At 26.2% G+C, this 17,515-nt stretch overlaps 1 protein-coding gene across 4 annotated transcripts in view; it reads left to right on the top strand.

Moving 5' to 3' along the window:
• The window catches only part of LOC105845300 (uncharacterized), a 211,880-nt gene that overhangs the window by 168,576 nt on the left and 25,789 nt on the right, over window positions 1-17,515 (top strand). For all 4 annotated transcript variants that reach the window (XM_065816628.1, XM_065816631.1, XM_065816630.1 and 1 more), the window contains 9 exons: window positions 3,770-4,258; window positions 6,224-6,262; window positions 7,015-7,503; window positions 8,128-8,616; window positions 11,730-11,768; window positions 11,919-12,407; window positions 15,193-15,252; window positions 15,538-15,696; window positions 16,429-17,019. In XM_065816628.1, the coding sequence (XP_065672700.1) occupies window positions 3,770-4,258; window positions 6,224-6,262; window positions 7,015-7,503; window positions 8,128-8,616; window positions 11,730-11,768; window positions 11,919-12,407; window positions 15,193-15,252; window positions 15,538-15,696; window positions 16,429-17,019 (2,844 nt within the window). The remainder of the gene's footprint in view (window positions 1-3,769; window positions 4,259-6,223; window positions 6,263-7,014; window positions 7,504-8,127; window positions 8,617-11,729; window positions 11,769-11,918; window positions 12,408-15,192; window positions 15,253-15,537; window positions 15,697-16,428; window positions 17,020-17,515) is intronic.

The raw sequence follows: 17,515 nt of genomic DNA on the forward strand, positions 1-17,515 counted from the left end.
TCTGCACTTCCAAGGCTGCAAGCACCACTATTAGAGTTGGAAGTTACTGGAAGAGAAAAGATGAAGATTGTAGAGCAAGATAACAATTGACAGATGGCTTAAAAGATTTCAAATTATATGAATTAGTAAAACAAGACAAAAAAACGGAATTCCAAAGAACTGATGTTTGAGGAAAAAAACTGGACAAATAAGAATTTTTAGAGCACTTAGGAACAGTCACAGAAAAAGGATGAGACTTAATAGAATTAATAGTAACATGAAAATGAATTTTAGTAGATGGCACAAGAGGCGCTAGCTCTTTAGAGCAGTGCCCATAAGTAATTATAGAAAAGAGAAAGAGAAGCAATATTACAATGATGTGATAATTGTTGGAGGTTAGCTGCAAGAGCAGATCCAACTATGTTTATAATGCTTTTTTGCACCTTGTCTAAAAGAGAAAGGGTATCATTCGAAGATCCGCCCCAGATATGGCAACAGTATTCCATACAAGGACAAATATGAGATTTATAAAGAATAGAATCTAGAGTAAGAAAGTTGCGAGCACGATAAAGAGATGCAACCTTAGCAGATGCTAACTTTGCAATGGATATGATATATGGTTTCCAAGAAAGATCGGAAGTAAGAGTTAATCCTAGAAGATAAGGGGTAGATGACTCATTGAGTACATTACAGTTAATAAATATAGGAAGATCTAGATTATTGCAATAACAATTAGCTGAAAAAAATTGAGTTTTATCTGAGTTAAAGTTCACCAGCCCCATGCTGTAGCAGAAGTAAGATCCTTTTCAAGCTCAACTACCCCCTCCAAGCAATCAGAGAGTTTTGGGTTCTTATCAAAACAAGAATAAGTGGTAGTATCATCAGCCACCTTAGATGTGAAAATATCTGGAAGATCATTAATGTAAATTAAAAAGAGTTTAGGGCCAAGGATAAAACATTGAGGAACCCCTGAAATGACTGGATATAAAGAAGAGTGTTGTTCATCGAGGACAACTTTTATACTATGATTGGTATGGAGGGATTCAATAATCTTAAAATATTGTAATATTTATTAGCAGTAAATAACTCAGTTCCAAGCCCCAAGGTGTCAAATCATAGAGTTTAGGTTCAATATTAGCCATCTAAATTTTAAGCGTTTGAAAAGTGAGTATATAGTTGCATCAATAATAAATAGAGATAAGATTAACTACTTTAGGGGTAAGATTATATAGAAGATCATTATTATAGATAAGGAACAACACTGGGCAAAATGAGAAACCTTGTGGTACCCAGGTGTTACTGGAAATGAAGAAGAATGTTGTTCATCAAGTTGAGTTGTTTGAGTTTATTGAGTTGTTCAAAGTATCTCAAGATAAAATATAAGAAGTTTGTTATTTAAAGATTCAAAGAATAATAATAAGAAGACTGATTGGAGGATAGTGAGAGGGCTGTGACCAATTTAGTGTTTTTAAAAATTGGAATCACAGATGTCATTTTCCATCAGGAAGTAAAATAAAATTCACTTAAGTAATTATTAAATAAGAGCATTAATAGCTTCTGTGGTAGCCAGAGGTCATGAAATTATATAGAAAGTGCATTTATCAATAGAGACAAAGAGAAATTTGTTCAAAGAACATCTTGAAAAAATCAAAAATAGAATTTCAGTAAGCATTAAGGTATTAAGAAGTGTGATAAATGAATGGATGAATAATAGAATGAATCTGGATCTGGATGAATTGTAGGGATGATAAATGATATCTGAAGAAGAAGTACATAATAAAATTTTTTTTTTAAAAAACATGGTCAAGCATGGTCTGAGTTTAACTCAACTTAATGTAATGAAAAAAAAATGTAATCAACTGATTTTGGAAACTTTTTATTTAATCCTTTTTTTTTCATTTTCAATTATTTTCATTTGTAATTATTTTTAAAAAAAGTTTTTAATTTATGAAGTTTATAGTATTAAAGCGTGTTGATTTTTTCATATTTAGAAAACTAGTTTATTTTTCAAGGAAATTTTATAGAAATTTGTTTTAAGTTTTATCTATTTTCTTTCTTATTTATATACTTATTTATTATTTTATTGCATTTAAAAACTACTTAGTTAATAAATATAATTAGTAATAATACAGTAAAAGCGTGTTATATGTCATATGCAAATTTAGTGGAGGTAAACAAATATTTATATTGATATTTTGACATAAAGTACTGCAAGAACGTAACAGATAAAAGGAAAAATTTTACTCATTGTGCAGTAAATGAATGTAAAAATGATCAATATTGACTTGTAAAATGGAGACAGGAGCTTTGTAAATTTCATGGAACTAGAAGAGATGAAACAAACTTTAATTTTCACTATCGAGTATTAACTTTTTCCAATATTCTTTTAAGCTTACCCTATGTTGCTCTTCAGCTTCAATATTTACTAGAACTTTTTTCCCAAGCTTTCATTGCATGAAAAAAACGATATACTAAACTATTAGTATCAGATACTTAAAGAGTTATACTAAACTATAAGATTCTTTTACTTAAAAATCAAGGTTCTTACACTTAAGTAGTGTACATATTATGCTTTATTTTAATCTTAAAATAAAGTATGATACATGCTTTCATTAATTATGAGAAATGTATATACATAATTTATATTATAAAAAAGAAAAATATAATTAAAACTGGTACTGATCTACCCAATCAATATATACATTTAGAAATAATAAAAACTTGGATATAACTATAGTATTAGTTTATAAGTATAGCTTAGAATTATATTTCTAAAGAATATCATAGATGAAGCTTTTTTACATCAAATGACTTTACAGGATTTTAAAATGATATTTGTTGAAGCTCTGAGAGTGTTTTCAAGCTGAAGAAAAAAATCTCATGAAGATGATAATGAAGCATTAATTTATAGGTTAATTAAAGATGTCTATTTTTAAAACTATTAATTAATTTTATTACCATTATTTTTATATATTAAAAAGTTTTTTATATATAAAAAAGCTGATAAATAAATTTAAAAAAAAATAAAAACAGTTTTCATTTACCTATACAATAATGCTTTGTAATCACCTTCATGAAATTTTTTTTAAGCTCAAATATACTCTCAGAACATCAACAGATATCATTTTAGATTCTTGTAAAGTCATTTTTAACAAATCTATCTTCAATATCCATATCTGAAAATAATATTAAAAATCTGCCTTTTGCTTGAGTCAATTTGATTTGTGTACCTCCTAAACTTTTGCATGTCAATTAACATACGTGCGCAATGTTAAATTGTAATCAAAAAGCTATGTATTAAATAATATTAATTGATAAATTAATTTTATTATATTAATAAGTTAATTAACAAAAATTTAATCATTGTTTTTAGATTCTAATTTTTTTTTTAATGGGCAAGATTATTTAGGCAACCAAAGTAAAACTGTAGTTAATTAAGCATTTTTTATTATAATTATAATTTTTACATTTTGTTTTATATATTTTGTCATATTTTTTTATGGAGATCTTTTTTAGGACTTTTTCGTTTTATGAAGAACATTTATGCATTGTAAATGAATAAAATTCTGCTAAATAAATTGTAAATGAATAAAATCTCTAATTAAAATTAAGTGAATCAAGTTTTTTTAAATAAATCATTTTTTGTTAAGATTAATTATTGTTTCTTTTGATAAATTATTATTATGGTTTAATTTGTTTGAGTTTTTTTCTGTATTAAAATGAATCTAACATAATAGCAGTAAAAATTAAAAACTATGCAAAGGTAACCTTTTTTTTTCTTGTAATATAGAGCAACTGATAGAAGACAAAGAAACAAGTTTGGTTTCAAAAAATATGGTAGCTGTAATTCCGAGATTAGACACCTCATATAAAATCAGTTTTGATGTAAAGCCAAATTCATTTGCAACAGGTTTACATAATGTTATTCATTTTACTATTGGTTCTGATATGAGTAAATATGGTGATAGAACTCCAGGAGTGTGGTTCAATAAAAGTGGTGATGGCAGTCTGTACATTGGTGCCTCATTAAATGGCAACCTTAATCAAGTTTTTCAGACGGCATCAATTATTCTAAATAAGTGGACTCGTGTTGAAATTGGTCAACAGTTGAAAAATAGTAGTTATATATACACAATAAAATTGAATGGAGAGGAAGTCTTTTCAGAAGAAAACACAGTAACAAAATCTTTTGATGATGTTATGGTTTATGCATCTGATCCATGGTATCCAGCTCAAGATGGTCTAATAAAAGATCTTACTATTATAAATGGAAAAACAGGTGAATAAAGTGAATAAAAATAAAATAAAGTAAATAAAAATTTTTTCAAATTAAAAATTGTATCTAACACTTTTAATCTAACACTTTTTTATGGTTTGTGATTTTTGGTGATTTCACTTAAGTATTTATAATTACTATTACTACTAAATTAATTACTGATAGTTATGTAGATGGTGATTTTGTTATTGATAGTTATGTAGATGGTGGTTTTGTTATTGATAGTTATGTAGACGGCATTTCTGTTAGTGACAGTTATGTAGGTTGTGGTTTTGTTACTGATAGTTATGTAGATGGTAGTTTTGTTTGTGATGATCATGTAGATGGTGTTTTTGTTAGTGACAGTTATGTAGATAGTAGTTTTGTTACTGATAGTTATGTAGATGTTAGTTTTGCTAGTGATAGTTATATTGATGGTGTTTTTGTTAGTGACAGTTATGTAGGTGATGGTTTCCTTACTGAAAGTTATGTAGATGGTAGTTTTGTTTGAGATAGTTATGTAGATGGTGTTTTTGTTAGTGACAGTTATGTAGATGGTTGTTTTGCTACTGATAGTTATGTAGAAGTTGGTTTTTTTACTGATAGTGGACTAGATGTGTTTAGTTTCAAACATCAATGTGTTTATTAACAATTCTAGATATTAACTCCTTTGTTCTGATATTGAAGTTGTGGTAATTTTTTTTTTTTTTTTGCACAAAGTTATTTTTTTTTAGAACTTTTTTCTTGCAACATAGAAAGACTTCCTTCCATTGTTTTTTCACAATATTCAAGTTGTTTAGTAAAACTCTTTTTTCTATCTGCTTCTTTTTAGTTGCTAGATTCACGCTACACTTTTTTAATATATAATTGTAACATGAAAGTTTTAAATAAGAAATTTTATAATATCTAGTTGAGAAACATAGCAAGTAATTAAAAATGTTAATAATTAATCAAAAAAATAAGTAATTAAAAAAAAATTAATAATTGAATAATTCCTCAGTTAAATGTTTCCAATGTTATAATATTATGTGTATTTTGAAAGTAAGATTAGCATTTTATCAGAACATTATATTATCTTAAGTAATGTAGCTAATGGAAGTTAAACCAGTTAAAAAGTACAACATACAGTTAAAAAACTATGATTGAATAACATACAATTAAGAAACTGCGATTGAGCATGTGAAAAAGAAGTTATAAAGTGTAATTAAGAAATAATGTAATTATCATTTATTTCATTATAAATTAATTCCAAACTCTCCACTTTTTTTTTTTGCTTTCTAACATGATAACATAATACTAATTATATCTAAATTGTTCAAGAAAAAAATAATAATCCATTTAATAATTTAATAACATAAGACTAATATTCCAAAACCTTCTTGGCACTTTTTTAAAACAATGCCAGTAGCAAGGACTGTATTGGCTGCGCCTTAGTTATGACTCTGCGCTGAAACCATGGTAAGCCATGAACTATTTTAAGTTAATAAATTAAAGATACTACATATTTGATCTATGATTTAGTTTGATACCCAAAGGTGATTAATATTGTCTGTTACAAAGTGTTACAAAAAGTGTTTATTTTATTTTTACATAACACTTGTTAAATATTTATTTTATATTATATATACTTTTTATATTATATATTTATTATATATTATTATTTTTTTATTACCATTATTATGTTTTGCTTATGATACATCTTATTTAATTTATCTTTAATCTATTATTACTAACAAAATTTAATCTATTATTACTAACAAAATTTAATCTATTATTACTAACAAAATTTAATCTATTATTACTAACAAAATTTAATCTATTATTACTAACAAAATTTAATCTATTATTACTAACAAAATTTAAGATATATGATATAAGTAGATTGTAACAGATAGTTAAAATGATAATAAAAATTGTATTGTTATACTAAACAATGAAAGTTTTTTTTTTTTAATTTTTAAAATAACCTTTAGAATATTTTTTATTTAGACGATGAATCCTTGCCAAATGTTGTACTTGTTACAAAAGGTAAGATTCTTTAGTTTCTTGAAAAATATTTGCAAAGTTTTACATATTTAATTCAATTACAATTATTCCTTTCTCTGAATTACCTGTTCTCAAATAAGACATCTGTTCAGCACCTTTTATAAATTCTCACTTTGCACTTATTCTTTTTCCTCTCTCACTTAAGAGTTTACGGTCTGTGCTCTAAATAGACTTTTTGCTCTAGTTCATAGAATTAAGTCAATTACAAGGTATATTAGTATATTACTAATATACCTTGTGCTTGGAACATACTTTGTGCTTGGAAAGTAAGAGGGGCTGTATTCTCATAATAAAATTATATAAACAACAGTCAAAAAAAGCATTTAAAAAATAAAGAGTAATCATTTCTTTTTTAGTTTAAATGCTGAATTTCTCACTTGTACTCTAGGACCATTGTTTTTTTCTTCTAAATACCTGTCTTTATACTGGACATCTGTCCAACATCTTTATAAATCTATAAATTAAAACTTTAACATATTCTTACTTCATTCTTCCATGAGATTCATACAGCTGCTTGTGTTTCAAATACTTGATTAGACATAGTTGTTCTAATTGCAAAAATTTATTGTAATAAGCTTATTTTATAATAATAATAATAATAATAATAATAATAATATATATATATATATATATATATTTTAAACTTATTTTATTAATTTTTAATTTCAAGTAAATTTATTTTTAATTTCAAGGAAAATAAAACTTATTTAAAAAGTATATATTTTATGTCTTAGATTATGTGGAAATTACTTCTGAAACAATATTGAAGAAAGATAACTTGATTGCTACATTGCCATTTTTGGAAAAAGTTTATTTGGTTGCTTTTAAAATAAAGCCTACTTTGTATTCTCAGGGTTTGAAAAGTGTTATTCATTTGACCATTGGCTCAGATGTAGGCCAATATGGTGAAAGAAGTCCTGCAGTATTTTTTTATCAAGATGGCTCGGGGAAGCTAACCATTGCTTCTGCAGTTAATGGAAATGCTAATTATAATTTTAACTCTGAACCACTTACCATTAATGAGTGGTCAAATATTAGAATCTCTCAAGTTCGGCGTAATGGAGTTTATACATTTATGGTGAAGGTTAATGAAAAAATTATACACAGTATTGAAAATAATAAGCCACAATCATTTGAAAATGTTAAAGTGTATACATCAGATCCATGGTATGATGCACAGGATGGTACCATTAAAGATCTCAGGATTGTAAATGGAAATGTTGGTAAGTACCTGTTAGCATTATTACACTAAAGACTAAGGTCTGCATGGCACTACATGGAACAAATTATTCAAAAGGTGTATTTTTTATACATAAAGTAGACGAATAAAATGTTTTTTCAATTATTACCTAACATTAGGGAAATATCAGTGTTTTGGAGAAAAAAAGTTTGATTTTAGTGTTTTAAAAAAAAATTGTGTTGACATATTCAAATCAAATTTTAGATCAACTGAAATTTGTCAGCTTAAAGAAGTAGCCTTATTTTTGTATTTGTATTTGTAATACAAATACAAAAATTATTCTTGTAAGCGTTATGACAATATATGTTGTATAAAAACAATATTTTGTCATTTGTAGAATATATTTTTATTTTATAAGAATAATAATCCATTGCTGAGATTTGATTTTTGTTTTTTAAAAGTATTGCTAAATTTAAAATTTTGTAATTCACCACAATATAAACATGTTTCCAAAGCAAGAATTTTTTTAGATAATAAATAGTTGAAACAGTTTTAAAAACTTTTTATTTTATATTTTGTTTTGTTTATTTTTGCAATTTTTTTAATCTAAATTAATTTTTTTAATCTAAAAAGTTGCATAAATTTAATTTTTTTTTTTTTTTTTTAGAGCAACTGATAGAAGACAGAGAAACGCATTTAATTCAAAAAAATATGGTGGCAGTCATTCCAAAGTTGGATAACACATATAAAGTATATTTTGATGTTAAACCAAATTTATTTTCAGTTGGTTGGCACAATGTTATTCATTTTACTACTGGTTCTGATATGAGCAAATATGGTGATAGAGTTCCAGGAGTGTGGTTTCATAACAGTGGTGACGGTAGTCTTCATATTGCTGCCTCTATAAATGGAAATATTAATAGAGTTTTTAAAACAGAACCTGTTGGACTTAAAGAGTGGTCACACATTGAGATTGCGCAACAGTTGGAAAATAATATTTATATATACACAATAAAATTGAATGGAGAGGAGGTTTTTGCAGAAGAGAATACTCAACCAAAATTGTTTGATAACGTCATTGTTTATGTTTCAGACCCATGGTATCCTGCTCAAGATGGTTCAATAAAAGATCTTTGTATTGTAAACGGAAAATCAGGTGATTTAAAGAAATATTTTCTTAAGCAGTAATAAAAATTGAAATTTTTTTGTATATACTTCTAATAATTTATTAGCTGTAAATTTATTAGTAAGTAATAACAATCTCACTTATGTAATTTAGTTTTCACGATAATCTCTATCTATCATATAATACGTTGTATGAAACTCTTTCTGCAAACATTAACAAAATTTCTGCTATATATATATATATATATATATATATATATATATATATATATATATATATATATATATATATATATGTATATATATATATATATATATATATATTTGCACATTATTTTAAACATTTTTTACAACAGTTTGGTAATAGTTATTGGTTAATATGTTTTATTAGTTTATATTATTATTACACTATTCAAGATGTCACCTGAATAATTAGTTTGATGCTTTGGAGGATAACTTTAAGTTTGGTTGTGATATAAATAATTTGGCAGCTTTAATCACATTTCCAAACAAATGCTGTTTTGTTTTGAGAACTGATGAGATCAAAACTGAACACCATTTGTTCAATGTGGTTCAAACAATTTGAAAATAAAATCAGTTCAATCCAAGTAAGAATGCTGATTATGCTGAAGCTTTGCAGGTGTTTGATCTATTTTCCTTGTTTGAGTGTTTATATTTTTTCTTTGCAGAATACGCTATTTAATACATAATCTTTTATTGAAATAAATATTGGTTGGAGATAACTTATAGATAATATAAAGCCATTTAAATGGTACAATAGTAATTTGTTGTTGGTAGTTATTTGTTACTACATTTAAAAATTGTTACTCAAGTTTCAATTAACTAAGGTGTGCAGGATAAAGTAATTTGCCAGATGTTCTGTCATTATGTTGTCATGGTGTCATGCTGTCATGGTGCTGCCATTTCCTGTCATAGCCAGATGGTGTCAATTTGTATTTAAGTTGTTCACTGACATTAGAGAAGTCTAAGGTGGGCAATTTTAGTGGAGAGGAGGTTTGCTTGAAATAAGGTTATAAATCTAGCTTATTAATTGCTTGCCAATCTATTTCTGAGAGTTGCACATTTAGTTTAGTACCAAATTCAGTATCTGTGTGTAAGTTATGGATTGGGGTTGATATTTTAAGTGCACTTGACTACATAACATTCCTATTATTGGCATATTTATTTCTGTATTAAGATGTTTTATAGATGGTTAAAAGTTGAGCAATAATATAAGCCAAGGGGTTACGTTGGTTTTAAAGGTCAGTTTTTTATTAATGTTGGCATTATTTTATGCATTGTAGAATATCTGCAGTCATCCATTCTTGTTCATTACAGAATTTGCAGAGGCTGATGTTTGTTTTGTGCATTCTGGAAGGCTGAAAATAAATTAATTGAGTCATAGTCAAGGTTTGCAAAGATACTATGCATGTCAAGTTGTTGTATGGTAGCAACAGTATCTTAAAACTTCTTTGATTGCATTCAGATTTTTATGAGTGTTTTTAAATATATGTTGGAAATAATAATGTTGTGGTTATTGGCATTTCTAGAGTTAATCCATGATAAAAGGTCAGTAACTTTAAAATCTTGATCAATTGGAGGTAAAGAATGTTCTAGTGATTTTAAAGAAATATAACACATAGGGGTGTTTTAGATGCTATTACTTGAGTCATATCATGGTTTGTTTGCTTAAGTGGTGTTTATTGTTAAGTGGTATTTCTATAGTGGCTTGACATCACATCCATTAAAGTTGTAAAAGCTATGTAAATAAAGTGGTCTTTCGTTACCAGAACATAAAGCTACTTGATCTTTAAGGGAGTACAAGAGTTGGGAGATTTTTGTAACAAATTAGTTGCCATTCTAGTATATAAACAGCAGCTATTAAGACATAAGTTTCGACACGGTGGTCTATGTGGGTGGGTTTTGGCAATAACTATGTATATCTATGTTGACAGGTTCTGACAATATCTTTGTTTCCACATTTCTTAAGGGATTTAGTAGTATGCCAGGATTGGCTGACAACAGGTGTAGGGGGTAACTCCTTGATGGTACTTGTTGGAATTGTCTATTATCATAACTTCACCTGCTCTTTTTGAATATTCCTTTTTCAGATAAACAGTCCCATTCATAAGAAGTTATTAGGTTCTTGGTACATTCTTGCATACAACTGATTGTGATGTTACAGGTGGTGAAGATAACCCATGTTTCAGTGAAAAATTGAATACGTGCATTTGTACCTTTGAACAAGGTGATCTACCTTAGGACCAAGGGAATATGAATTGATAGCGAGTATGATCAACAATTGCATTGTGATCATTAAGCTACAATTAAGTCTAAATCAGGTGGCTATTTAAAGTGATATTACTTAGTGAATTAGGAGAATATGCTGTTGGATGATGATGTGTAGACAGAAGGTGAAGGGTCAGTGTTAGTATGTTTGGTCTGTACAGTTTTAAAAGATTTATTATTTCTGTGATATTCTGAGAGCATGGCAGATACTTTTGAAAAAAAATTTTGTTTTATATATATATATTTATATATATTACATATATATATATATATTATATATATATATATATATATATATATATGTATATATATTATATATATATATATATATTTATGTATATTATATATATATAACATATATATATGTATATATATATGTATGTATATATATATGTATATATATATACATATGTATATATATATATATATATATATATATATATATATATATATATATATTTATATGTATATATAATTACTTTATTATTTTCATTTTCTTATTTAAATATGATATTATTGAAGAGTTAAAGCAATTTTTGACAAACAGGTTTGACATTCTGGCATTAACTTGATTTGCAGATATCAGGTTTGGACTGTGGATTTTTATTTGTGATGCTATCCCTAGGAAAATTATGATCCCAGATTTGCAAACTCCATTTTCTTTAAGTTTTTTAATATTCTAACAAAAATGGAAAAACACAAATATTTAAACAGTTTAAAAATAAAAGTCTTCTCTATCCCTGTTTTTATTTGTAACGTAATATATAAAACATTATATAAATTATACAATTATGTTATTGTTAACTTATACTTTATAACTTAAATGATATTTATTAATTAAATTTTTAAATTTAGATGATGAATCCTTGCCAAATGTAGTGTTTGTCACTCAAGGTTAGGTTAATTTTAAATCAGATTAATGTAATAATTAATGTAATAAAATAATCAAATTTTATTGCTGATATTATTTTTTCTCTCTTTTTTAATAATTTTATTTCAGGCATCTGATTTACAACTATTTAAAAATAACCTTCTTTTTTTTAGATGTCATAGATTTTCCTTCTGAAGAGATTTTGAAGAAAGACAACTTAATTGCAACATTGTCAACATTAGAAAAAGTATACACAATCACTTTTAAGTTAAAACCCATTTCATATACACCAGGATTAAAAAGTGTTATTCATTTGACTATTAAAGAAAATATTGGTCAATATGGTGATAGGAGCCCAGCAGTGTTTACTCATGAAGATGGTTCAGGAAGGCTGGTCATTGCTTGTGCAATAAATGGCAATTATAGTTATAATATCAATTCGGAACCTCTTCCCCTTAATGAATGGTCAAACATTAAGATTGCTCAAGTTAAATATAATGGAGCTTACATTTTTTCTGTGAATATAAATGGGAAAGTTATTGAAAGTATTAAAAATACCAGACCACAATCATTTAACAATATTAAAGTGTATACATCAGATCCATGGTATGATGCTCAGGATGGTTTCATTAAAGATCTTAGAGTTGTAAACGGAAATGATGGTCAGTATACATTTTTGAGTTGAAATTTTAAATATTAACTTTATGTTGTTTAACTTTTAACATTTTGTTTGAACAAAAATGCTGTTATGGTGTTTTTGTTGGAATGTTTTAGGAAAATTTATAGATATGCATTACTTGTTTATTTAATTTTAATTTAATTAGTTAGTTTAGAATTAAACTACTCTTTGATGATTATGATGATGATGACTTTTTATTAAAGTTTTTAAATTTCAATGTCATAAAATGTATAAAATTTAAAGAGTATTATTAACATTATGACAACTGATTTGCTTAATTGCTCATCGAGCAATCAAGAACTGCTTTAAAACTGTTAACTAATTTTGCATTCACCAACATGCTCGGCTAGCTATTCTATAAATTGGTTTGTTAAATAAAAATTTTTGACAACACACTTGCTTAGTAATTTCATTGCAATTTGAAGCAGTGACCTTCTGTTTGATTTTGTTGAAAATTAATTTTTTTGATTGTTTTTAAATTTTTCAAACCAATAAAGAATTTAGAAAATTGAATGTCTTCTCTTTGTCTACTTTTTGACAGGGTAGTAAAGACGAGAATTTTTAAACAATTCTCAAAATTTTCTTGAGTGGTGGTATTAATCCAATTGTACAATGTTGAACTCTTTCCAATAATAAAAAATTTTTCCCCATTCAAATTGCTGACAAAAATGGTATCACAAAGTCTATCAGTGGTTACACAATGGAAATATAAAGTAATCTCAGGAGTCTAATATCTAAAAAAAACTAAGCATTTTTTAATCCCACCCAAAATTTACTTGGCTTTGCCTGCACATTTTATTGATTGATTTTTCCGCTTCAGATTGCTTGAGAAGATTACTTCAAGATCACTTGCAGATTCTGTTACATTTAACAGTCTTCTCCATTTGAAATTTAATGTCAGCACATGAAAAGCCCTGGCAGGATGGTCTTTTTTAAGTTAGCCTATGCGATTTCAAAAATTCATTTATTTCTGCTATTTAAATTAAAATAAAAGTAGCGAAAAGAATGTTTTAAATAAATGCAAGATTTAATTAATAAACAAGAAGTAATTTAAAAAAATAATAAAAAAAAACATTTTTCATAAAAGTTGAAAAATGAACAAAAAATTATTTGTTGCAATTTAAAACAAAAGGCCTTTATTTTTTTGGAAAGAGCTTTTTTATGAGCTTGCCAAAGGTTGCAGGGATATGGGCAAGCGCGTAAAGACTTAAGCACGAAAGCGCTGGCTAAACGGAGAAGACTGATTCAACTTTTGTTTATTTGATATAAAGGGGTGCTTTTTTGTTATTTGAGCCAAAGTGCATAACTATACAATTAGAAATATTAAATTTCAAAAGCCAGTCTTGAGTCCACGTAAAAGCTAAATCGAGATCTGATTACAAAGATAGTGTCGATGCACAGGAAAGCATTTCATTTGATATTTTGGTGTCATCTGCATACAGCTTAGTTACGTTTTATAGAGTTTCACGCAAATTGTTTATAAATACCACAAGTGTGGTCCAATTACTGACCCTTGTGGCACACCACTGGTAATTAAAAATACAATTAAATCGATACATTTTTGCTTATCAAAACTTTTTGTTTTCTTTCGAAAAGGCTCCAATCTGTTGAATTGTCAGCTATTCAATCTGTTGAATTGTCAGATATTCAATCTGTTGAATTGTCAAATATTCAATCTGTTGAATTGTCAGATATTCAATCTGTTGAACTGTCAGATATTCAATCTGTTGAATTGTCAGACCAGATATTCCATAAGCTGTTAGTTTAAGAAAAAATCTTTTATGTGGCACTGTGTCAAATGCGAAACCCAAAAAAAAATAACATCCAGTTTACCATTCTCTAAGGTGGTTGAAATAAAATCTTGTGTTTCAGGTAGATTTGTTGAAGACAATATATTTTCAAGAAAACTATGTTGTTGCCTAACTATTAGTTTGAACAAAAAAGTTTTTTACATCTAATTGTATCTCCATTATTTTAAATTTTTATACAGCTATTTGCTGATCTAAATTGCACTGGCAGTTTGCTAGTTTCAAACGACTCTTTGAAAATATATGTAGATTTTTATTACTAAAGCATTAACTTATTAAATAAAATAACAAAAAATATTTGTAGTAACACTGTTAGACCAAAAATAATATTAAATTTGACAAACTAAAACAAAACAAAACTACTTATCCAAAGCTTGTCAAAATTGCAACAACAAAAAAGCAAATCTATTTTAATCCTGTATAGTAGATATAAGTGAAAACTTTGGAAATGTGAAATTGGAATATAGGAAATATGTAGATTATTAAAATCAATGATAAAGCAGCATAGATAATTAAAAAAGATTAAATATTGCAAAAACTTAAAAAACAAAAAAAAAAGTAACTAAAATTAAAAAGCAATTTTTATAAAATAGCTATTCACAATTCTCTAGAGATAATATATTTTGTTATTTTTGTTAATGAGTTTTTACTAGAAAGGATCTTTTTTTTTTGTGTTTATTTTGTTTGGATTTTCAAAAAAAAAAAATAGAGTTGAACATTATATAAATATTTACTAAAAACACTTACTAATAATATTAAATGGGATAAAATTATACATATGAAAGATAAAATATATGAAAGATATATGAAAGATATTTCCTTTCACATAGTTAAATCTTCAAAAACTTGAATGGTTTCTTTTTTTTTTTTTTGAAAAAAAAAGTTATTTGCTTGGGACAATGTTTTATTGTCTATAAAATATCTTATTTCTCAGTTTTGGTAATAGGATTTTTTTTTTAGATTTATTTTTACCTAACACAATAAAAGATTTGCTTCAAGAGCATCAAGCAGAAGAGAGTGGTAGAGATTATTTTTTATAACTTTTTTATAACTTGAAAGTTTTAGTTTCTGCTTGAAAGAATTCTCATACTTTTTAGTGCAAAACTAATGCAGGCTTATTTTCTAGTGTAAAACTGACATGAACATATTTTGTTTATTAATGGAAGATTGATTAAAGTTCTTTTGTTTATTAATGAAAAATTAAATAAAATTATTTTTTTAATTTGTTTTATGCTTAAGTTATTTTTTATAAGATTGTAATCAAAAATTATGTTTACGCGTTTTTCAATATTTTATTTTGTTCAGCCCAAAATATATATCCATTCGGTGTTATCGATGAAGGTGATATAAAAATAACAAATTTGTTTCGTGAGTTAAAAGATGGGAAAAAACCAAATTTCTGGAGCCAATCTGATTATCATTGGAATCATACAGCAGTACCTTATAAAATCAACTCTGATACCAGTAAGACAGTTTTATATTTCTATTTTAAGCTTATATTAAAATCATATTTTTATATACTTTTTTGTCTATATATTATAATTGTAATTAAATATTATAAATGTTTTTACATCATTAACATTTTTGAAAATTATGTTTTGTCTATTGTTATCTTTACATTTTACATTTTTTTGTACAAATTAATATTTTTGTGCTCTTTATTATTTGCGCATTATCTTTTTTACATTTATGCTTTTACCTTACCTAAATTGTTATTTTGATATTTTTATATTGTTTTTTATATATAGATTGTGTTGCTGTTTTCATATCTTTATTTTTTTAGTTTTTTATTACAAGAATTAAGTATATATCTTTTATTAAAATAGAAAAGTTAATAAAAATAATAATAAATACATGATTTTTGTATTCAATTTTTTTCATCAACTTTTAAACACTTTTTTTTTATACTAAAAATTTAGATTGTTGGAAACTATGTTATTGTTCTTAATATAACAATTAAATATTAATAATAATATACAATTAATAATATTTTCAAGTCTTAATAATATTTAGTAAAAAGTAACTTTGAATTAGAGTTTTGCTTTAAGATATCTATTCTTTTTTTTTGTTCTAAGTAAGGACTCACTGTTGTTATTCAGTGTTGTCTTGTCACTGCTGTTATTCAGTATTGTCTTTTTCATACTACACTAGTTAAATTAAAGTCACTTAAATAATATTTTTTCCAATTTTGTTTAGATTTGAATTTAAAAAGTCCAGACTGTGTTGGAATTGTAGATGTAGGCTTCATACTTGATTCATCTGGAAGTTTAGCAAAGGAATATCCTCAAGAAAAAGAATTTCTTATAAATCTTGTAAGTACCTTCGGTATAAACCCTAGTGGTGCACACGCAGCTGTTGTAACTTTCAGTAGTGACGCTGTGCTAAGCATAAAACTAAATGACTACTTTGAACAAGCTCCTTTTAATAAATCTGTTTATGAGATAGAACATATGAATGGATGGACAAGAATCGACTTAGCTTTACGAAAATCTTTGGAAATATTTGAAGAGATTAATGGAGCAAGAAAAAATGTTCCCCGGCTATTGTTTCTTTTGACAGATGGCAAACAGGAGACTAATGATGATGGTGCTGAAGATCCTGTAAATGTAGCTCAGCTTTTACGTGACAGAGGAGTTGAAATTGTTGCAGTAGGTATTGGCAAAGGTGTAAATCATTTAGAGCTAAATAATATTGCTGGATCAAGTGATAAAGTATTTTTGGCTGAAAACTTTGATGAGTTGGTTAAACAGGATTTTTTAAAAAAGATAAAGGAAGGCACCTGCTTGGGTATATTTATATTTATAGTTTATAAATATGTAAAGGTTTATCTTAATAATTTTAAAATTCTCACCAATGAAAAAAGAAAGTTAGAAATTAGATTTAATATGATATTAATTATAACAATTATTAATTATTTTAATTCAATTATTTTCATTGCTCATAAGAAATGGACATGAAAATAGACTTTATTTTTCTTTCTTTTTTTTAAATCAAATTACCTTAAGTTTTCTTTGTAGTTAACTTTTGTGCTTGTTTTAATTTTTGTACTTTTTGAGATTGTTTTTGTCTTGTGCATGTGTTTTACTTTTTTGTGATTGTTTGTACTTTTTGTATACCCAATTAGCAATGTTGATGAAATATTGTTTACAGCATGTAAAGAATATTGTTCCAATATTGTAAACAAATGATGTTTGTATTGTACTTTTTATTATTCTTTGTGTTTTGTGCACTTTTGTAATTGTTTGTACTTTTTGTGCTTTTTTTTTAAACAGAACTTCGTATT

Source organism: Hydra vulgaris, chromosome 13 (genome assembly GCF_038396675.1).
Source record: "Hydra vulgaris chromosome 13, alternate assembly HydraT2T_AEP".
Lineage (NCBI taxonomy): Eukaryota > Metazoa > Cnidaria > Hydrozoa > Anthoathecata > Hydridae > Hydra > Hydra vulgaris.